Here is a 23,609-nt window from a genome sequence, read left to right as displayed (position 1 = left end):
TTACCCTTTGGTGTTACATCGCTGAGTACTTACTCCTGGTTCATGTGTACTACAGCCTCTAGTGTGGTATAGCCGGCAGCCGTGAAGTTATCCTTATACCGGTCCATTTTAATGGCCTGGAGCCAGTCGCCAACGGATACCACGGCGGAGAATTCGGGAGAGCTCGGATCCAACAAGGCGGTGTTAGGTCTGGCGGTGGAACGAGAAAGTGTGGACAGACGAGAACCATCAGCGAGACAGCAAGACTCAGAAGTCAGATTGCCTAAGATAGGCATTGAAATGCCAAGGACGGGCTTTTTAGAGGACGGCCTGTTGTCAAATGTCATCGTGTGATGTTTTGTTTTTGTTTTTTTTTTTTGCCCCTCATCTCACAAAGTCACTAAAACATGTATCAATCGCCCTCTCTGCCCTTGATTCCACTTCCCACATTTGTTTCATGGGGACCTCTTGGGATACTGAGGATCATCCCAGTCTTTTCACATCTCAGCCTGGGGGGAAAGATTGGGGGAGACCTTGTGGCTGATACCCGTTGAGTCTTTGCAGGAAGAGGGAAATTCCTGCCAGCACTATTACATACCTCAGGACAGCAGCTATGGAAACCCTAGTGAAGTAGGAGTAAAACAAAAAAACAAAACAAAAAAAAAAAACAAAACACTGTGAGCTTGCAACTCGCCAGACTTGATGGAGCGGAGAAAACAGCAAGAGTTCAAGTCCAGCGTGCGCCCAGCCAGGTCTGCAAGGCAGGCTCAGTGCATTCAAACAAACTTGGGGACAGCAGGGAGTTAATGCCCTCTTTAATCAGCCCATGCCTGACCACCACGTGTGCCAAGACGGGAAGGAAGAATGGCCACTTTGATCACCGCGTGGATTACGGAATGCGCTTCTCGTCTTCCCTTGCTGGGGCTCTTAAATAATCATTTCAATGAACTCTAGGCACTTTTTATGAACTTATTTCTTAGTCTACGCATTTCTCAGGCCAGGTGTCTTACGTCAGGTCATTGTCAAGAGTGACTGCAGTTCAAGGCGGGAATTTTGCCATTCCTCGTGATACTGATAATACAATAATTATTGTCAAGAGAAACATAGTCCTCTTTATCATCAAACTACTTAATAATTATTGGGTAGACCTTCACCAGGTATTTTATACCACCTTTAATCACCTGTAGAGGAACACGGCTACTTGTTTATTATATTTCCTGGAGCTCCCGTTTCCCTAGAAATTATAGAATGGGGTTGATCTTCACATTCTGACCTAATTTTCCTCCTGAGGCTGCGTTGCTTACATAGAAATGTTTGAATAGGAATATCATCATTACTGAATTTTTAGCCAAAAAGAATATATTCTCTTGCGAAAACAAAATTAAGTCGGTATAATGCCTTGATTAATTTTCTGCATGACAAAATTAATCTAATTCCATTGTTTATTTTATAATTTTTACCTATTATTTTGGTTTGCACAAATTCTTTCTTATGTAACTATTTTAAACAAGACTTGTTTTATCAATCAGTTTTGTGTCCAAATCGTAGCTTGCCACTGTGAATTTTTATGTCCGTTATTTCAATTAAGTCTAATTTTCTGAGTAAAATTGTGTGAATTTTTATGACAAGAATAATCAAGATTTAACTCTTCCCCCAATAACAAGTAACATCACATAGAATTTTAGACATTAGTGTTCATGTTTATCAATAATATTCATCATTAGACAAGACCAATAGTTTGCGTTTCTAACTTTAAGCCAAGAGCATGAATAGGGCAACATGTAGGCTCTAGGTACCCGACAAGGTCAAAATGACCTTAGGATGAAAATAACCTCATTCACTATCAATGAACTCTAAGGATTATTTGCAAACTTGCTCTGGAAGTCTTTGTGCTCTCTGTGGAACACCATGACATCTGCCTAATTTTGTGCTGAATCACATACAATGTTATACTACATCCCATTATCAGCAAGCAGTAATCAGCATCAAAGCTACCGAAGTACCATCAGCGAGAAGAATTTAGAATTCTAAAAAGTATATCCAATAACTCTGTTCTCAGTTTGTTCTGCATAATTGTACAAAGCACACATTATGCAATATCAGTGGCCGAAGAGTTTATGCCAGCAGGAGAAGCACCAAATACCAATGAACCAGCCTTAGGACCTTCAGACAAAATTCATGGGATCCGGAGCTGGAGACCTAAAAGCTGGAGGAAATTCACCTTGGAATAGAAGAGGCCAGAATTGAACTGGATATCAGAGAATTGAAGAACAAAAAGTAGCCTGGAGATGCTAGGGGAAAAAAAATTTTTTTTTTTTTTTTTTTAGGTCACTTGGCTATCAAGTGGCAGAAATAAGATGTGAACTTAGACCATCCTAAGTGTTCTTTCAGAAGAGCTTGATCATTAAACTCTTGGGCTGTGGCAAATGCCAAGGGATCTGAAAGCCCAGAAGAGAACAGAAGGTGTCTCTGCTGCTTGTTCCAGATTCTTCGTGCATTGAAATAATCAGCGTATATACCTTCTCTTCCGCAACCATTAGGCTAAGTCTGCAGAAGACTGGAGGGGGAGCTCCCTGCACTGACCGAGACTGGAAGGTCTTGGACATTGTGGGAAAAAAAAAATCCTCCAATTTTTAACTCAGCGTCATGATGAAAGAGGAGCCTTGGAGAATTGCAGATTTGGAGGTGAGTAGATACCTTACTTCTTGCAGGCTCGAAGCAGCTGATTATCTTATGCTAGTCTTCATTTAAATCATTTAACTACCAAGGGCGGTCTATACTCTTTGGGGTGGGACCGCTATCGAGGTATCCGGAATCTTAACACCAGAGAGGCTCCGTCTTCAGGTTGAAAAGTTCCTATTGAATTAAGAGCACTCGGGAGTATCTGGGATCTTCCTTCTGGACTGATCACGCTTCTTCCTTTTGCCCTTTCCAATGGAACAACTACCTATTTTACAGATGGTTCAATTATATTCATTTTTAAAACCCTTCTCAAACATTCAGCCATATGCTTTGCAACTTGATCAGTTTCTATTTTGGTCCTGCTTCCTTCTACTCTTGAAAGACTCAGTAAAGAGAAATGTTAGGAACTGAAACCGAATTTTGTGCTTTGTAAGCTTGTATGCACCTATAACCCTTTAGAAGTCAACCTAAAACAGTGCCTAAAGAGGGGCGCCTGGGTGGCTCAATCGGTTGAGCATCCGACTTCAGCTCAGGTCACGATCCCCCAGTTTGTGGGTTCGAGCCCCGTATCGGGCTCTGTGCTGACAGCTCGGAGCCTGGAGCCTGCTTCAGATTCTGTGTCTCCTTCTCTCTCTCTGCCCCTCCCCCGCTCATGCTCTATCTCTCTCTGTCTCTCAAAAATAAATAAATGTTAAACAAAAAATTTAAAAACAGTGCATGAAGAGCTGTCCTCTATTCCTCATTTTTTACTAATCCAGTGTTCCTTTCCCTTCCCCAAGTATAGCATCTAGTGACCTGAATGTCTTCCCAAAGTACATTTTATCTTTCTTCCTAAATGTTCAGGTCCAGCATAATAAAGTAAGCACTTTAGCTATTTGTTGCTGGGTTTTTTAATTGTTTTTATGTTTGTTTTCGTACTACTTTTTGAGGCCCGACAGGTGTTAGGCTCTGCGAAATGGTGAACAAAACTACCATAAATACTCCATTAACTGAGACAGAAGCCACCCAGGCTGCAGAGAGCTGTGCAGTGGCCTCTGACTAAAAGGCAGAAATTAAAAGTGAGCCACCGCTCGCCTGCCACCTCTAATGTATTATATCATACATCACTATTAAGAAGGCATGGCCGACCTGGAGCTCTCGGTCCCCGTCCTCTTCAAGCTGTTGGGGTTGCGGATGAGTTTGTCCAACATGTTGACAATCTGCCCAAATTTCGGCCTATCACTTCTCTCCTTCTGCCAGCAGTCTAGCATCAGTTGATGGAGTGCAATGGGGCAGTCCATTGGAGGAGGTAGCCGGTAGCCTTCCTCGATGGCTTTAATCACCTATCAGAGAAAACAGAACGCTATATATTAAGCGGCCAGGGGAAGCTGCTGTCAGAGGTCCATCCTCCCGACCCGCAAGTTCCCCTGGACGTTCAGCTGCCGGCAAGCTCGAGCATGGGAACAGCACCAATTTCTTCGCAGAAGCCAAAGCTGGACCCGAGTGTTGCTGGCAACGGGACAGGGAAGCCAGCTGTTGCCATGAGCTGTTCTCAGATGACAGGCAATGCCAATCTGAAATTCTAAAGTGAAGAACGCATCAGTGTTCCGAAGTGGTTAGAACACAATCAGGTCAACAGCCTGGTGTTGGGCTGGCTCTCGGAGATCACGTGGTGACCGCCCTCCTCCTCCTGCTATCCAGCATCCTCTGAGCCCTCGTAACGAAAGACACTCTAGCCTCGCCTTACAGATCTTCCTTCAGAAGCATTCACAGTTGCGTCCAAGATGAACGTCTCGTTGTCTCATTTTAAGTCTGTATCCTCTTGCACAGACAGCTCATGGGTCAGTACAGGAGCCCTCCTTCCAGACCTCCCAATCCAGAAGACGCTCCCTCTCTCTAAAATAGCACTCTCCTCAAACCCTCCACATGGCCAACCTTTTTTCCTTTTGGAAAACCAAAATACACCAATATACCAACCCCACATCACATTCTTGGGTCTCAGTTGTCTGACAGTTGGCCTTGTTAAAAGGTGTTAGTAAGTGGATTAAAAAAAAAAAGTAGTAGCAAAGAAAATTAAAAAAGAAAAAAATTCTTTTCGAGCATTCACATTCTGAAGGGGACCTCTCCACATCTAAGGAAAGAAGTTATAATGGTAGACGGTAATTGTCTCATTGCCCAGAGTTCTCCCTGCTTAATAAGACGTGAGTTAACTCTCTAACAGTCTTTCTTCTCATTCAAAATTTTTGCATCTGTCTTCACAGGTATTACAGTAGTTTTCTTATCGGCCTTTTGCAAAGCCCCCCATCTTTAGGGTATGAATCCCAGTAATGGAATATCATAGGACTCATGCCAAATTTAAGGAGGGGGAGTATTTCATAATTTCTTGGCTACACATTAGCATCATTTATGGGAATCCGATGAAATTCTAAAAGTCCTTTTTTTTTTTTTTTGGTCTGGAGATTTTTTAAAAAGTTTTATTCATTTTAAATCAGTTTCATTTGGTTTCTATCAAAATGGGTAGCTGCTAATGAAACACCCAGAGCTCTAGCCATCTCAGTGGCCACGCTGGATTCACCCCGCAGTGGGGTTTATATTTCCTGTTCAACAACTGGCCTTCCACAGCAAACAGTTAATTCAGCTGGGTCCAGTTTCTATGTATCAGTATGATTATTGTCTTTTCAGCTGGCACACAGTTTGACAGTCCTCTTGTGATTTATTAAGCCCCCTGATCCTTTTTCTCCCGTGTATTTTTGCCAACATCCTGTTGTATTCGTATTATTTACTACTCCTCCTAGAGTAGACTTCTACATGCTATCTTACTAAACATTAGTCTCTTTATTTCTGGCAATTACGTGAAGTCAGTTTGATCTTCTGACTTCCTTTTATCTTCCCAGGTGCATGGTGTTGACTCTAGACTTGATGACAACATTTTACATTGAATTGATGAGAAGGAGAGAAATATTGGGCTAACGCCAGGATAACACAATTTGTTATGAACCCTCAGACTGCTTAATACTCTTTCATTAGCTCCCTCTCCACTGCCAGCTTGGAAGATGGCTTGTGGGTTAACAAAGCATATTTTCTCAGTTTACTGCTGAATGCTTTTGGGGGGGCTGAAGAGTAAAACAAACAAAAAACTTGGTAAGTTTGCCATATTTGCGACAGTTATTTTGAGTCCATTCACCATATGCCAAATGAATTCTACTCATGAAAGTGATTTCCCGGTTACATTTCCTATCGATTCCTGTCCTACGCAGAACCCAATGGAGACAAACACGCGGGAACGACAGGTCGACATGATCTGCGGGAGAGAAATGGCTTCAAATGCTCCTCGCGGAGAAAACCAGACAACTGCAAAGTTTAAAACAATAAAAATTATTTTAACGTAATATAGAAACTGCCAAAACCGTGGGTCTGAAAATATTCAGGGCAGGGAAACGGACAGGATCTTGAGAGTTGCTGCTCTTCTGAGCATTTGGTCACGGCCACCAACTGAAAGAGAGTTTAAGTATCACATCGTTAAAGGAGTCAAGGTATGCATTACTTGCTCATTTAGGTTGTTTTTGTCCTTCCGTCAAGTCTCTAATCCGAAAACAAATGTTGTTACAAGGTAGGTACTGGAAGGTGTCTGTAGTACAATCACATCAAACAACGCATTACACACCCCTCACTTCTGTAGTTTTTTCCAGCCTGCAATTACCTACTAGTTATGCTAGCTGCTGGCCTTCTTCCTATCTGCTATGAACTTTTCTGTATAACTTAACAGATAACACAATGTCAACACCATCATTCCTCTTAATCTGGCTAGCGAATTCTTTTTTGCGCCCCTCGCCGTGGAGTGCGTTAGTTTCTCTATTGCTCTGACCATTATTTTATCGATAAGGCAACCAGCATCCGATTTCTCGAGTTCTTCACCTAATAGCCAAGGCTGTGCAACTTCTTGTTGTTTCAAGGCAAAGCAGATGGTCAGGTAGCATTCCACATCAGAGAAAATTTTTGAAAAGGAGATTTTTTTCTAAGCTGTAATTTTTACTGAGAAATTGAAGGCCACGCCTTTGTCAGCCCTGTGTGCTAATATTTTACTTCACACGTATAACTAACAAGTGTTCTGGGAAGACCCCTTGGTCCAAGTTTTTTGCTTTTTTGTTTTTTTCCTTCTTTTTCACTGGAGATGTTTGTAATTAAATTCTATTACTCTGGAATCTTATTAGTGTCATTATTGAATGCTTTTCTGAAATTGCAGGCATTGTGGATACTCCCTTATGAAGTAGTCCAGATGGTACATTTAAAGGGATGTGCATAATTTACAAAGGGTCATTTAGTGAAGCTTTATTTTAGAGTCCTCAAGGGGCAAGCTCTAATTACAACTATGCCAGCTTTAAAATATTCACTAGTTCCCTTCAGATAAACCCTTGGTGTCCATTTTTTCCCATGTGAAATTTGCGTTTTTCATATATCCTTGTATTTTCCTGGAAATCAAAGTTGAATTGTATGCCACTGTGGATCGGAGCATAAATCACGTAAAAGATAAAGCTCTCGAATATAAATCTATAAATTTAGAGATAAAAATATAGATCTGCTGAGTTGGTCTCTCATGCTACCCCCATTTAGGCGACGTAATTTTGGCCCTTGAAATCCATGACTGTGAGGTTTAACTAGAGTATCACACACATTTGTATTGAGAATCTTGAGTTTCATGTATCATTTCAAGCTCAAGCCTACTCCATCATAGACTGATGCGATCCTTCCTGAATCTCAGTGCAGAGACATATATTTCAGAACATAAAGACTCACGTCTTGATTGGACATATCCCAGTAGGGTCTCTCTCCATAGGACATAACTTCCCACATCACGATTCCATAGCTCCATACATCACTCGCCGATGTGAATTTACGATAGGCAATTGCTTCTGGCGCGGTCCACCGGATAGGAATCTTGCCACCCTGTGAACGTTCGAGCCATCAGTTATTCCCTAAGTACATCACTGATGTGCCATTTTAGTCCCTGAATGTTCTTACTGTTTGCCAAGCAGGACGACAGCATTCCTGAGATAGCTCTCCCAACAATAATAAGAGACTTGTTTATTTTAACTAGTCTTCTAAGTTGAGACACTTCTCATGTGTTTTCTTTGGTCACAGGGCAGTGAACAAGTAATCTGTTTAATTATTTTTTAAAGAGCCTACCTATTTGAGTTCTGCTTCAGGCGATATTGTAGGAGAAAGGAAATCGCAGGATTTACAACATGCATATGTTATTACGGTATATCAGTGGATGCGTAGCTGACGCTCACTTTGACTTCTTGCTGAATTCTCTCACCCAGCAGCACAATGGCGATAGTTAACATTGCTTCTGGAGTCATGAACTAAGGAAGTTAAATATGAAATTTTCTATCCTCCACACTGCCGTCCTACTTTTATATAGCATGAGAAAGATGCTTAACATGGTTAGAAGATAATACATTACACAGGCTCTTAGAGGAAGACAAGGAGCAGATGCTAATGTCATTACTGACTTTAATGGAGGGAGGGCACCTGCAAATGTGGCAAAGGAACGGACTATTACCCAGAAAAAGTTTAAAATTGGTGCTTATTTTTTTTTTTTTCTTTGCCCCAAATGTCTATTGTTTGGTTATTACACTTAGGTGAAAGGTGTTTTTAATCAAGTTTCAAATTGCCTAAGGTTCCATCTGGGGAAATTAATACAACTTAACTTGAGACTCCAGTGGTTCCAGAGAGCACCATTTGAAAGCTTGCTTTACTGAGGCTACTAAACAAGACACTAAACAGTACTAGAAACTACATTGATTCACTGCAGTGTGACTGAAACACTGAAAACCCAGCGTGTTACATTTCTACTTGTTCTATACAGAAGGACGCTTGTGCTGCCTTCCACCTTCCTTAACTAGTTGGCTAAGGTTTAATCTACGTAAATGTATCATTCTCAAAGCCTCCTTTAATCTTCCTCTCCAACTAACTGGTAAAAATACAAGATCTTCAGTATTCACAAAGATGCATTCTTTCTTACATGAATGGACTTAGAATTCAAAAGTCGATATATGTGTAAGATTCAAAGCTAGAGCCACGGCCATAGAACACTACCAGGGAAAAAAAAGAAACCCACCCACCAACCAAACAAACAAAAACAATGCTTAGGATTGTAAATGCAAAGTGGAAAATGTCTGCTTTCCGTTGATTTCAGCAGTGCCCAGCCCTAATGGCCAAACACTTTTAGGATTCTGTTTCTTCCATTAGTATCTTATATTCAGATTGTCCAGCTAAGAGAGGATAGCCATTAACTGTATACTGATAACTCTTAACTGTGCCCTAATCCGGCCTATCTACCAGGAGTAAAACAAAGGCCATTAAAGTTGAAAACTCCTTGCACAGTGTAAATGATTTATAAATGCTGTATACACATCCTCAGACTCAGTGGCCAACCAACTAGAAACACTGCTCTACCTTGTTTAAAATAAGAAGGCTTTTTAATAATAGAAAAGAATCAAATGGAAAATCGAAAACAAGAAGGAAGGAAGGAAGGAAGGAAAAGAAGAAAAATTAAGTGTAATAAATACAATAATTACTCAAAGCTCTAGTTTGCAGTTTTTAAAGCAGTCACACATCTTAAGGTGGTTTCAAAATCCCTCTCAGAAATACAGCTTGAAAATGAATGTGTGGATATGAAGAGGCTCTGAAGGATGAGGAAACTTACAAAATCACAAAGGGCTTAAACATCAAAGTGAGAAAAGAGGAACAGTTTCATCAGACTCAAAACCCAGAGGTCGCAAATCCTCCTTACCCTGGTGGTGTAAGCTGCTTCCGGATCATCCTCAAGTACTCGGGACATGCCAAAATCAGACACTTTGCAGACCAAGTTGCTATTTACCAGAATATTCCGGGCAGCCAGATCTCGATGCACGTAGCTCATATCCGATAAATACTTCATCCCGGACCCAATGCCACGAAGCATGCCCACCAGCTGAATGACAGTAAATCTGCCATCATTCTTCTGCATAGGAAAGGAATGAGGAAAAATCTCATTAGCATTAGGCCAAATTAATTTTCACCAAAGCATTTATTATTACTTAGATCTTTTTGGATTTCTGTATCAAGCATGCAGTGAAATGCCACACTATTTCCGGACCTTTCTGACCGAAGTCACTAATTCACTAGTAGAGTGTATCCTAAGAACTGGGTTTGCTTCCTGTGGTAGATGGAAATTATCCAACTGTAATGAATCTACGGCTCACATAGCCCCACAATGCAAGAATAAATCAAATACCACCCTCATTGAACATGGATTATTTAATAGCCTTTAAAAATCACATCATTCTCTATTTCTCCTCTTCTTCCCTTGCCCCATTAAAAAATTCCATGAATACAACTAAACAGAATGGACACAAGGAGTCTGTTAGAGTTTTCTAAATACCGACATTCTTGGGTTTAATATAAAGTAGTCACGTACCCTGAGGAATGCATCCAAGGAGCCATTCTCCATGTACTCTGTTATGATCATTACTGGTTTACCTAGAGTTTTCAGAAAGAAAAACACAAACCCTTGATGAGCACTGCAGTTAATGAGATAAAAATGGGCTGTGCACAATTTTACTGCCAAGACACCTGTCTTGTGCGATCTAATTTAATTAAAACAAGCCAAGCTTATGCCTCAGCTGTGGGGAGCTAGGAATGAAATATTAAAAGGACGGGTAGGTTTAAATTCCATCTGGAAGGTTAACCCTTTGGGTGGCCTGTTGACAAGGTCTTTAACTAAAGTGGCCTCCGGTATCCAGGGAGCACATGAATGGATAATTGCTCTCTCGAGCAAAAGGGGAAGAAGATAAATGGGCCGGCCTGTTTAAAGGCGAAAAAAATCTTTAGGATAATTAATTTATTTTGTCCCCAGAAGAGCCACTTGTGTGATGCCAAAGGAATCAATGGACAGAGAAACTTTTTTACTTATTTAGAGAAACTCAAGTTTCTAAGAGCAGTAACTACGCAGGATACTTCATTACTCAGACACATCTTAAAGCTCAAGCATGCACAATATTAACCCCTCTCCTCCCCCCCCCCCCCCCAACACCACCTTACTCAGATCGGGAGATATCTCCTTTCTTTTCCCTTTCCTATCTATAAAAAAAGTTATCCTATTTGGTCCTTTAAGCGGACTTCAGCAGCAGCAACAACAGCAACAACAACAAAAAAACCAAAAATCAGAGAAGAGCTGCAGGAAATTATTTCAACGGAGACAAGTTAATTCAGCACTAGAATATCCTTGCTTCCCCTTCACCTGTTTGTGTGTGTGTGTGTGTTGTGTGTGTGTGTGTGTGTTTGTTTTTAGCAAAGAGAATAAAATGAATTTAAGGTTTGGGAGAAGTGGAGGGGGGACAAAACTTTTATTTTACTTTAGTTTTCTTTCTGAGGAACTTAGGAAATAGGAATCATTCTTTAGTTTCTTCATGGCTGGCAATGGACTCAAGATCTGAAACTCCTTCTTTTTAAATAGTGTTTGTGGGAGGGAATTGGGGTGGGGACGTAAATCCTCAATATTGTACTAAAGGAAAGGTTAAAGCAAAGAGAACATAAAAGATTCCCCGGGAGGAAAATAAAATGCTCGTTTGATAAATCAAAAATATTCACTTTCATTGCTATACTTGTGGACGGTTTGGACTTAGACATTCAGTCAGGGAAAATGGACTGGGGTAGGTCACTGCTGGAAAGTTCCTGTGACCATCCTAACTTAATACCTTTGCCACCCAGAATACACTCTGTTCTGATGTGCGGAGGGGGGAAATGTCTTTATTTCAGAGGCAAAAATTAGGAAGAACAGAAATTTTCAATCTCCTAACAGTCCAAGTTACCATTTTTTAAAATCACTTATTTTTAATGTTTTTACCTTAAAGTTTATTTACTTATTAAACTTATAAGAGAGAGAAGGGAGGAAGGGCAGGGTGAGAGGGAGACAGAGAATCCCAAGCAGGCTCCTCACAGACAGTATAGAGCCTGACGGGAAGCTCAAACTCACCAACCCTGAGATCATGACCTGAGATGAAATTGAGCCATCCAGGAACCCCAATCATTTTTTTTTTATTGTGTTTTTGGTATCATGTCTAAGCAATCTTTCCGAGGTAAAACTTTTGGATGAGGAAATGATACCATGGAGAGTTTATTTTCAGTGATGAATGAAAGAAATCCGGCAGAAAAAGGGGAAGTCGTGGCTTCGATCAAAGGGTGAGGAAAACCACTTCCGGTCTTTCCCCTCAGCTGGAGGGAGTCGTCTCTGAACACCTTTTCTGTCCTCCCTCAATATAATAAATAGGAAGCTCTTTGCTTTACTTATTTTATAAATTATTAAACAAATGTGTAATAAGTTAATTTTATTAATTTATTCTGACAGAGAGAGAGAGAGAAAATACAGAGGGTGTGGGGAGAGGCAGAGAGAGAGACTCCTAGGCAGGCTCGGTGCTTGAGCCCGGTGGGGGACTCGATCCCACAAACCCTGAGGTCATGACCTGAGCCGAAATCAAGAGTCGATGCTTAACCCACTGAGCCACCCAGGTGCCCCGAAGCTCTCTGTCTTAGATTCATTTACCCTCTACATGTGCGGCCACGGACAGACCAAATGCATCCAAGTGAGTGGTAATGAACCCAACTCAATCAAAAGATACTCCGTCAACCAATGAGTGAGATGGACTCTCTTGCATTAACACCTACTTCTACCTCACCAGATCCCTCTGGAGGTGTGGACAAGAGAGTAGAAGCCCCAGAAGAGAGTTGCGGGGGGAGGGGTGGTGGAGGGAATGTATCATCTCCCCATCAGCTTAAAAAGTTCTTCAAGTAACTGCTGGTAATGAATTCACACGCTCCCACATCACCTTTGTGCCCTCGCGCCTCCCTCCTCTGACTGTTGGCAGGTCTTCACGATTTTTCTACATTCCTTCTTCTGTTTATTAAAAGTATCCATTTGTCAGAATCTTTATGAGCGCTCCAAGAGAAATAAAGATGAATGTCTCCGTAAGCAGAGGGGCTTATAAAATGGGGCTCAGCTGGCCTCACGGAGGGAAGGTGGTTCCTCCCCTGAAACAGGCAGGGACGTGGTGGGGGGGGGGGGGGGGGGGGGGGGGGGGGGGAAGGGGCCAATTCCTCTGGTGGAAATTTTAAATCATTTTCACTCAGTGACAACTGCATTATGCAAATGCATCCAGTCGTTTATAACAGTTACAGCTGTAATAGCTACGGGTTTTAGAGGCGCGGTGGGACTTTAATACAGGGATCCCCTGGTTCTCCTCTCTTCTGCAGAGGTGCTACAAAAATCACTGTCTGCAGCCGGAAACACACCCCAAGCTGAACAGAGCCTCCTTTTGAGAAACTGGACCCCTGCAGAAGTATTTAAACAGAATGTTATCTTTCAATTAAGGTAGTGAAGGGCTCTGGGCAGCTCCGAAGGCCAACGGGCAACAGAAAAATATCCTGTCTGTAAAACTAATCTTAAAAAGCAAAGAGAGGTATTCTGTGCTAATCATAGCCTTCGCCTTAGGTGGGAAATCACATACCCTTGGCACCAAGGTTCCGTTTTTGAGGGATTCTGATGATGGGGAAAGGTGTACTTCTTAAGACATAGCGTTACCATTTAACACTGAGGGAAGTTTTCTGTTGTTTAAATTTGCCAAGCATTATGCTAAACACGGGAGGTCTTTCATCCAAAATAACCTTCTTTGGCAAGTTCTATTTTCTATCTCTATTTTGTAGATGAGGAAACCGAAATCTTGAGCAACTAACTGGTCACGACCACATGCTTTCCTAGCAGTGGCGTGGACACGGGAGTCTCCAAGTCCGGTGCCCTGAAGCCTTTGCCTCACCTTCCAGATCTTTAGAAATGTGAACGCATGGGCCCCACCCCACCTGAGGAATAAAACCTGCTCCAGGAAACTGTTTGAACACGTTTTCCAGAATTCTGATGGACGTTTAAGCTTGAGGAGGACCTCGGAATGAAGGCACACTTTCTCTCACTTTTTAGGAACCTCCTTATTGTCTCTTCTTAAAAGATGATGTGCTCTTGGGTCTTACTTTCTGCCCTACCCCAGAGCTAATGGCCAAAGTTTTACTCTTTTAACCTACTCTTCTCTCCCCACGGCTCCCTTTTACCCACTCTGCACGTGTTCACTGAGGGTGCTTCTCACAGGCACCTTGAATCAAATGAGAGGAACCTTGGCCTTCCTGGAGACACGGCCCCGGGGCTTATAAGATCTTTGCTGTGTAATGAAATAGGAGGTACTGCGGCTCCTAGAACAGAGCCACCCTTCAGTAGTAACCGCTTCAGCTCACTGTCCATGTGGTGCCTTAAAAATGGGTCTCAGCCAGCCTTACAGATGTATTCAGGGTTTGCTTCACAAAACGCATCTGTTGCGCTGGGTCGTATTTTAACTGAAGCGTGGTTCGCAGGCTCCGCGAATGCTAATGGGCTAAAAAAGGAAGGTTCAACCAGGTGTTGCTGTAAATAGACTTCCAAGATTTCACTCCCTGCATCTGGGACTGAAGGTTCGAGCACGAGGCGTGGCGAGCTTTTGTTGTGTTCCATACGAAAAGTACTTACATTTTATTTTGCTTACCATCTGCTTGCGCCTACCCTGTGACAATCAGTTTGGTCTAGCAAAGGTTTGGAAGGTGGCGAGGCAGACCAAAAATCTGCAATATTAATTTCCCTACAATCTCACACAAGCTGCCTTGGAAATAGGGCATCAGCCTAAACCATAGACCCATTGAGAGCTGACTGCAAGATTAATGACTTGTCCTGCACTGATTTCCTCCCATTAGCAATCAGTGGGTCTGCTCCATCTGTCATTTCCCTGGAAAGAAAATGTGCGTTTCATTTGCCAGGAACTTCTAACTTGGCTTTGTAAAAGGAGCGCCCCACGTACATTTGGTGACAACGCCTTCCAAGTGAATTATATTCGGGTGGTCAAACTGTCCCATGATGCTGGCCTCACTCAGGAAGTCTCTCCTCTGTTTATCTGTATAACCAGCTTTCAGGGTCTTGATGGCCACACAGATCTCTCTCTTGCCAGGCACTTTGAGACGCCCACTGCATACTTCACCAAATTCACCTTTGGGAGAGAAAACGAATCAACGATGGGCCAGAAACACATTCAAGATGAAAGTAAGAGCTAACATTTGTTGCGTCCTGCTTACATGCCAGGCACTCTAATGTTTTACATAGATCAAGGGAATTTCACGTACACAGCTATTTACATACATACCTGTACGCGCGATATGTTCGTACACGTTTGTATAATCCGCATAGGTATATTTAATATCCACAAAGAAAATAGGCTTGCTCATTAGAGAGACACTCAAACACCTACCAACTCCTATGACTTTTTCAATCTTAATGCAGGATGCGTCGATTTCTTTGGCAAATTCTCGAACTGCTTGGTTGGGATCTTCATAGGTAAAGGGGTCCACGTAAGTTCTAACACCTAAGTAAGAAACACGTGACAGGCTGGCAGAATACTTCTCAGAAACCGCTAACGAATTTAAGTTGTCCGCGTCTAAAAATATTTCGCAGAGGAAGTTTTCTTAGCATGACAAACATACTTAGCAATAGACATACAGAGATGTTTAAACTCTTGCTCTGGTTTTCATTAGTGGGTAAACAAAGAATTGTTAGCTACTTAAGAGGCCACAGCTCTACTGACTTCCTGGAATGTCTTCACCCTTCAAGGAGGAAATTTTAAAAACAACCCATCCCATGGAGGAAAAGAGAGTCTCTACAAGAAAATTTGGAATGTGTTAGCTGAATACCTTTGTGCAAATCGGTTGCTCGTGTCCCACCCACCATCTGCAGCTACATTTGCTCAGGGAAGATAATGGGAACTTCCTTTCTTAATCGGCCATATTTACACGGTGCCCGATATCTGGACCAATTAAGCACGTGACCGATAATTAACAAAGGAAGATGAAAGCTAGGTTAAAATAGACAAGAGGGACAATGCTAGCCAGCTGACTGGAGAATATACACTCTGTACTGGGCTTCCACATTTATTCTGCTTTGGGAAGAAGGTGTTATAAGTAAAGACACTGAAGGTCATCCGAAAGCTGCAGTTGGAGAAAACGTTATAGCCTAGTTGTGAATGGTTAGAATATCAGGAAGTGTCATTCAGCCAAACCCCACAGACAACTCGCAGCCGAAATTCAGGGCTGCTGGGACAAGAAGCATCAGTAATTACTGGGACCTCTCCTTTCCCTGCCAGAGCTCCTAGGGCTTTGGGGCACAGAAAGGGTGTAGGGCACTGGTTGGCCTAATCTCCTTGATTTTCCAGAACTATCAGTCTTGTCCTCATCATCTCATTTAAATTAAAAAAAAAAAAAGTCATGTTTGTTTTTAAAAATATATATACCACATGCAAATTTTAAAAATATGGTTTTAGAAAGAAAATAAGGTGACTAAATGGAAGGTTGTCAGACATTCCATAGCCTTTATTGCTTTATATGCTGTAGCCAAGAAAATCTTTCTCAAGATGATTCTTCCTACCCCTAGTTTGTCTCTTCTTTCCACCTCCCTGTGCTGCTGTCCAATAGGGCACTTATTAGCCACACCTTGCTATTTACATGTAAATCACTTACAATCAAAGAAATTAAAAATGTGCTTCCTCATTCACATTTGCTACTTTTCAAGTATTCAATAGTGCACGTGGCTACTGGCTAATGCGTTGGACAGGGCAGGTAGAGGACAACGCCATCATCTCAAAACGTTCTATTGGATCTTAGGAATCTTCTACCTCGTCAAGTCATTCTAGGGCCAGTTCTCTGAATTTATTCTTCCACCCCCGAATAAGCAGAACCCACTAAAGAGATATTAGTAGTCCTGAATGCCACAGCACATATTGTTGGGGGTAGAGCGATTACTGTTCGTTCCTTGTTCTTTTCCTCTCCAAAAACTGTATCTTACAAAGATGAGAAAAATTGTCACCTGTTAAGCCTTGTCACCCAGCTACACAAATGACCAGCAAGACCGATACTTTTTCAGGGTAGACAGTAAAATAAGGAATAAGAAGAATCGAAAGGAAATTTCCCCAACCCCCATCTTTAACCTCACTCGAAACAATCCCAAATCACTTATTTCAGGGGAAAATAACTACGTTACTTAGATAATTCTATGAAAGAACTATAATACTGATAGCCACATGAATTTAATGCAGGCATTTCTAAACTGAAAACACGAGACAGAGTCTAAAAATAAAATGTATTCTTAATCCAATTTTTGTACCTTGATTCAAATGTTTCTCTTCATCTGCTTCTTGTTTAGCTTTACTGTATTTACTCCGTCTATTAAAAATAAAAAAAAAAACCACACACACCAATATTTTCAAAAGTAGTAAGCCACAAGATAAGTTCTTTGCTACCATACTATATATAAGTCAGGCAGATAAAAATGCTGTGCACATTTCACAGGCAAGTAAACCGAGGTTTATGGAAAGTTTGCTGGTGAATAATGGTTTCAAACACAATCAGAACTGATTGTGTCTCTTTTTTTTTTGAGAGAGAGAGAGAAATCATTAGTGGGGGAGGGGAGAGAGACAATCTTAAGCTGAGGGCCGTGGAGCCCTCAGCAGAACTTGATGTCACCAATGTGAGATCATGACCTGAACCAAAATCAAGAGCTGGACGTTTAACCAACTGCACTAAACAGGTGCCCCCAGAGTCTCTGCTCTTACCCACAATGTTAGAAACTAAGGTGATAAAACAAATATTTTATAATATAATTTCAAATCTCCAGAATCAATTTCTCTTATTGAAGATAGATGATAAGTTTATTGGCTAGTTTTCCCATACATATTCCAAAGTAAAATAAGTTTCCATGGGTGAATTATGCACAAATCAAATGGCGATAATGTTCAGTATGTGCTAAGTAATAGTAAGTCCTGTTGCTACAACCACAAAAACCACTACCAGAAAAAAAACTCATTATTATATGATATTCTTAAAACAATAGTTTTGTGGTTATTGACAAAAACCTCATTATCATATTATATGATATTCTTAAAACAATACTTTTGTGGTTATTGGTTTCAGCTGCTGCTTACAAACTCCTAAATTATTAATGAAAATTTAAAAGGTAAATATTTGCGCTTTCTACTTGATCACGTTCCTTAAGAGTTTGTAGGAAACTTGAAAGAGTAAAAACGAGAAGTTTCCATTTGTAGCCGAAATCTCTTTCCAAAATAATGGCGTACGGTCTCACATTTGGTATTCTGCTCTAAATGTCCTAAAGAAATGAGCTTTGGGTGTTACAAAAGTCTTGGGAGTCAGAAATCTTGAATACGTATAAATCTTAAATCAATAATTTTGATACGTTATATATGCATGCATGTGTGTATATATATATGTGTGTGTGTGTATATCGCTGAAATGAATCAAAAGCTCAACTCAGTTGGTACAACGGATTTCTAAAGTTTGGGGGACGATGAGGTCAAATAAGTGAATAAGATGTGTGCATTTGTGTTTCTGTCCCAAATGTAAAGTACACTGGAGTTCACTGGAGTTTATAATCATCTCCTAGTTTCTAGGACCTTTACAGACAAGGTAAGTCCAGATTTCTTACAGTGAGGAAACTGAGGCCATAAAGCATCTCGGCAGTGTGGTCCTATCAGAGTCTGGACCCCTGAACCCCTGAACTTTGAGCAAGTAGAGAAGGGTGGGATGATCGTGTAAAAGAGAGAACAGCAGAGAACCTAACGGGGCCGAAATGGACAACCGGAGATGCAGTCCCATCACGGTCCCTCATCAGCTCCTGATTGTCCTTGGTGCAGGATCCAGCTCTGCGATCGGGCCCTCAGGGCCTGCAGATGTCTCTCTGTGCGTTGTCATTTCCCTGCAAGTAATACCACCTTCCACTTGTACACCGCATTTCACTTTTCAGAGTGTTCCGGACACATTATCATCCCCTCCCCTAACTGTTTACAAAGCAGGAAGCAGCTTGGTAAACAGAGACCTCAGTCACTAGAGTTAACTGCCAAGCGTGTAGAATTCTTGCATTTTTACTTTGCTTTCAACTTTTTAAAGAGCCATCGTGTCTATTATTGAATCCTATCTTCACGACAACCCCAGGGAAGTAGGCAGCCAGACAGACATGCTCAGTTCCACAGCACATGGGGCAAGTGATTCACCCACGACCCTCTTAGCAAGGACAGGAGTGCGTCTCCCCTGATCCGCTATTTCACATGCCCCTCGTAGTAGAGATGAAGTTATATCAAGATATCTGATGAGAGTTATTGTAAGTAATACTGTATTTTATATCAGTATATCCACTTAAGTTGGATTCCACTGCTTTGAAAAGCCATTGCTTCATCAAGGAAACACAACACGTCGAAATGTCCCGAAACCAAGCGTCTGGATGGGAGATGTAGTCCCCTCGGCCCCTCCCCACCCCTTTCCCCTTTTAAAGGAAATAGAAGTGTTAGGTCAGGGACTATGAAAACAAGATTTTATGTCAGGGAAACGCGTGGCGAGGTCCCAGGGGTGTGATAGGGTCCTGCCAGTCTGTGCGATTGTATCTTATCAGCGTCCCTAAAAGCATGATCTAAAATTACAAGTATATCTCTCGAACCACTTAAGATTTCCAATACTGATTTGAATGTCTTTCCTTTAAAGAAGCAAAACAATGCATAGAGCAGAGGAGAGCTTTGGTACCAACTTCAAATGGCCAGCGAGTCGGTCAAAAAGACCCTGAAATATCCCAATAGAAACAACGGCCTCCAGCTGTCCAGGAGTGCAGTTATCTGTTTTACATCAAGCACCTCCATTAAATATGTGCAAAGCCAGAGGAAATGCAAAATGGCAGGGATCATTAATTATAAGGTGGCCACGCCCACCCCCTCCTCAGACTTCTAAACATAGAAGGAGGAAGTAAATTAGAGGGGAAAGTGTAGTCTTAAAGAAACTTCTTGACTTGCAGTGTTCCTTGGAGGAGAGAACCCCCGAGGAGTCCAGAAAATGCTGGGAAAGAAACACAAGAAATTACTGTTCAAAGACGAATGGTAGCCTGATTAGCTTTTCCATGATACACTGGAAATGGAAATGCCCAAGTCAGGATCCATCTTTGTCACCTGATGACTCTTTTTCCTTGGCTCAGGGTTGGACAAAGTGTACGTTAGTGTTCCAGGAAAGCCCGCTGAAGTTGGGTTGGCCAGGCTGGAGGAAACCACACAGCCTAAAGAATTGCTAACTCTAAACTGACATCCAAGGCCGATCACCTGAATGGCAGAAGGAATCCTTTGTTGCTGAAGATTTTCTAATTCCTGGGATTTGGGCAATCTGACTGTAACAGGGTGGGGGGGGGGGGGGGGGAGGGGTTTGTTAGTGAATGCTCCAGAAGGAAGCCGGGACCTTTCATCTGCAGGAGGGAGAGGAAAGCCTCCCCTTCAGGTGGAGCTGGGAGGCAGAGCTGAGCCCTCCCCAGCCCTCTGTCAAAAGGGGGGCAGAATCAGGGTATTAGCAGGCATTGTTGAGGAACAGCGTGAGCCCCAAGCACTGCCCTCCCAACCAATGTGTCCTTCTGGCACCTTGACTATTCAATAAAACAAACAAAACCTTGGAGGGGGAGCGTGGCAGGGGCCCAGCACAGGAAAACCCTGCTTTTATTAAAATACTAACTTCCCTGATCAAGTGGATGGATTTGATTGATGTGGTTCACTGTTCCAAAACTAATTAGTAAAAGGTAAGTAATTTATTCAGCTAAAGTGCAGATTAAAGAAGATAAAGCAATGTAATAACCAGCACGGCTCCAGGAGGACCCTTTGCAGCATTTAATGGCATCACCCATGAAGATTCATAGAGGCCATCCTTCTTTTTCCCCTTCCTTAAGCTGTCATTGTTCTTGCACCAAATGATGTCTAAATGTTCTTCATGAGCAACATTTTGAAATGGTTGGAATTGAACCGTACAATTGCACGCAAGTTGTTTAGAAATGTTCCCAGAGTACCATCTGCCCCCTCATTGTATGAATTTACATGACTCCATCAGAGCCAATTGAGGCTAACATTTGAGTGCATTCATTCTTATGTGATCATAATATTCCAATTAGGACACCAGGCAAGATAGATACAGACGGAATGGGAACTGGCTCAGCATTACGCGAACAGTTAGCTCCAAAGTGGAAAATCGCAGCCTTCATTCGAAGACAAAATCAACGTGCCAAGTCTGACTTTACGGTGTGCGTTAGGCGTGCACATTACTTCACAGACTGCGACTGCTCCCATCAGCCCTGAGACTCCTGAAATCGGGGTCCGCTCGGACCGTCCGCGTGGGCTTTTGACGTAGGTCAGTTTTTTTCAGTTCAGAGGACATGAAAATAATCTATGCCAGTATTGGAAGCCAGGGAAGATGGATTCCTGTCCTGATCAGGTGACTAAGTAGCTGTGGGACCTTGGTTTAGTTAATTGTTTAACCTCCTCACCAGGCCTCGAGACCCTAATACAGAAGATGCCAGTGTTAGAATTAAGTAGTTTCTTGTACCAGAGCCACGGGTATATATGTTTTCAGAAATCTTGCTGCAACCACCTCATTTATTTTCTTAAAATCAATTCACTTGTTTTTTTCTTTAATTCTAATAAAAAGGGGACAGTCAGTATACCCCAATATGAATGGACATAACAATAACCCAGTAGAACCAGCCATCATTAGAAAGTCAGTATAAAAACCTCCATGCCTGGTTATCAGGCAATACTTGCCTCTGATCACCAAAAGAGAAAGGAGAGACTCATCTTGTATTCTAGTCTCTTCTTAGAAGTTTTTTCTCGAATAATCAAATATTATTTGGGGGAAGGGCACACTGGCCTAAAGCAACCCAGATTAATAGTATTTGGGATAACCTGATGAAATCACCAATAAAGGAGCAGGGATCAGAGAAACGTAACACATTCCATCATCAGTCCCGGAGGTTATGACCTTCTCGCTGCATTTTATGATGTCATTGTTAACAGTCCTTTCAAAAATCACTTTAGCTAGCAATAAAGTGGTTCCACTGCGGAGACCGCAAATAAATACCTGCAGCAGTATGGGGACACGGTGTCATGCTTCTGAGAGAACGCACACGCGTGGTTTGGGATAAACTTTCTAGGGACAGCATCGTATAGATACAAGGCGAACGGCACGTAAACGGCCCCGCAGCAAGGACAGCGTGTGCCCAGAAAGCTGACACAGTCTTCTAATTACAACTCAAGGGCCGAAGGGCACACGGACCGTAGACGCTTCTAAAAAAATGTAAGGTAATTAGCTTAAGATCACGTGGGTGGTAAAAACATACAATACGTCTTAAGCCAACATACTCGGCGTATCATTTCTAATACGTAAATAAAGTTTATAAATGTGGGAGTTTGATGTTTTCCCTGAGCTCCCTGAATGGTTTATACACGCAAGTTGGCCGAAAGGAAAAAGGGGATCTTCTCATTGAGAAAGAAATGGAGATTACCCTGGCTCGCCTACAGCTCAGGCTTCTCAGTAGAAAGGAAATATAGTAAATGAAACAATTGCTATCAAGAAAAAAAAAAAAATTCTAGCAAGATACCAGCTGTGAGCCTGAGGCCGTTTCCTCTTTCCTCAATGACAAATTAGCACCAGACAGATTTTTCTTTGAGGTGATCAGAAGGGCTGAAACTTTTCTTGCTGTGTGGGTCCCTGCCCTCTACTTCTTAAAAAAAAAATCTCACATGGCATCATGTGGGCCTCCGTTGGAGGGGCATCACCTTAAAAGGGGGTCTCTCTGTCTCTGGCACTGACTCCGCCATCAACATTCTGTGGCTCTAAAACGTTAAGCAGCAGCCCTATCATTTCCCAGCCAGGATATTCCATGGGTTGGTTTCCAGACTGGTCGGCGAGATCATTTGGGGGTGCCGCTTACCACCTTTCGCACTGAAAGCACGGACCAGACTTCTGTCCGCACTACCCGTCTCCTCCCTCTTCACCTGTTCTTGTTGCATTGAAACATCTGTACTGCGGTGTGACAGAACACACAGCTTGCGTGCGGAGGACAAGCAGCTGAGTGTGCATCAGCGGGTGCAAAGCCTGTCAGCTACCTGGCTCCAGGCGGCTTTCCCGTGACAGCTTTATGGCCGACACTAAAGAAGAATCAATAGGAGGGCAAGGGGTTGACATTTCATTTTCTAAAAAGTGATCCATTGAGGACCAATCACCAAGCAGTGTTTATCAGCCTTGGGAAGTGACATTTTTTTTTTTAATGGGGGAGAAGGGACAAGAATCATCGCTGGGTAACTCGACAGGTTCAATTCTCGAAGGTGGGGACTCATAATTGGAAATCCGATGCATCCTCCTATCCATTCTGTCCTAAAGAATAAAGTGATCAATAAAGGCAGCACGGAAATCAAGTCATCAAGTTTGCGATTCTATGTTCTATAGCTCCAAGCTTTTAATAAGCCTGTCTTCCTGCATGACATTTTCATGCGCTTTTCCTTTCTTTTCATCAAAGCAAAACATCCGGAAGAAACTTAAGATGGGGTGACTTCTTCCTAAATATTCCCGTTGCATTGGTATCGTTAAGGTAACTTGAAAAGACAAAGGTAACGCTAAAGAAACACTGGTCACATAGACGAAGGCTCCCATCAACATCAAAGAGGAGGTTGAGACACAAGACGAGACCCACTTTCTGCAAACAAGTATCCTCTCAGATGGTTCCGAGCATCACATGGTGCTGAATTTTAGCCAAATGTTATTTTGAGGTGGAGGAAATTAAGAATTTTTTTCGTAGTTTGAGACTTTTAAATGTCTTTCCTTTCTGCTAAAAATTATTGCGATGCACCGTCAAATTTTCAGAGGCGGAAATGTGTGATAATGAAAGCAAGAGCCCATGTGATTTTCATAAACCCCCCCATCCCACCATCAGAAATGGATATAGACTATTGCATACAGTTGCCCGTGTGTTTGTGTGCCCGCCATGTGGACATACGCAAGACCCAAAGGCA

General features: G+C 42.1%; 1 protein-coding gene across 3 annotated transcripts in view; it reads right to left on the bottom strand.

Annotated features, from left to right (window-relative positions):
- EPHA4 (EPH receptor A4) overlaps nucleotides 1–23,609 on the bottom strand; it is a 149,587-nt gene that overhangs the window by 5,954 nt on the left and 120,024 nt on the right. For 2 of the 3 annotated variants that reach the window (XM_049615826.1, XM_049615825.1), the window contains 8 exons: nucleotides 16,901–16,959; nucleotides 14,997–15,110; nucleotides 14,553–14,738; nucleotides 10,103–10,164; nucleotides 9,437–9,646; nucleotides 7,435–7,584; nucleotides 3,790–3,983; nucleotides 34–189 (listed from right to left, as the gene is read on the bottom strand). In XM_049615826.1, coding sequence (XP_049471783.1) covers nucleotides 34–189; nucleotides 3,790–3,983; nucleotides 7,435–7,584; nucleotides 9,437–9,646; nucleotides 10,103–10,164; nucleotides 14,553–14,738; nucleotides 14,997–15,110; nucleotides 16,901–16,959 — 1,131 coding nt within the window. The remainder of the gene's footprint in view (nucleotides 1–33; nucleotides 190–3,789; nucleotides 3,984–7,434; nucleotides 7,585–9,436; nucleotides 9,647–10,102; nucleotides 10,165–14,552; nucleotides 14,739–14,996; nucleotides 15,111–16,900; nucleotides 16,960–23,609) is intronic. The other variant, XM_049615827.1, reaches the window with a different exon arrangement.

The sequence above is a fragment of the Panthera uncia genome, assembly GCF_023721935.1.
Source record: "Panthera uncia isolate 11264 chromosome C1 unlocalized genomic scaffold, Puncia_PCG_1.0 HiC_scaffold_3, whole genome shotgun sequence".
NCBI lineage: Eukaryota > Metazoa > Chordata > Mammalia > Carnivora > Felidae > Panthera > Panthera uncia.
Note: the sequence above shows the minus strand (reverse complement) of the source record. Positions and strands in the feature narration are given on the sequence as shown.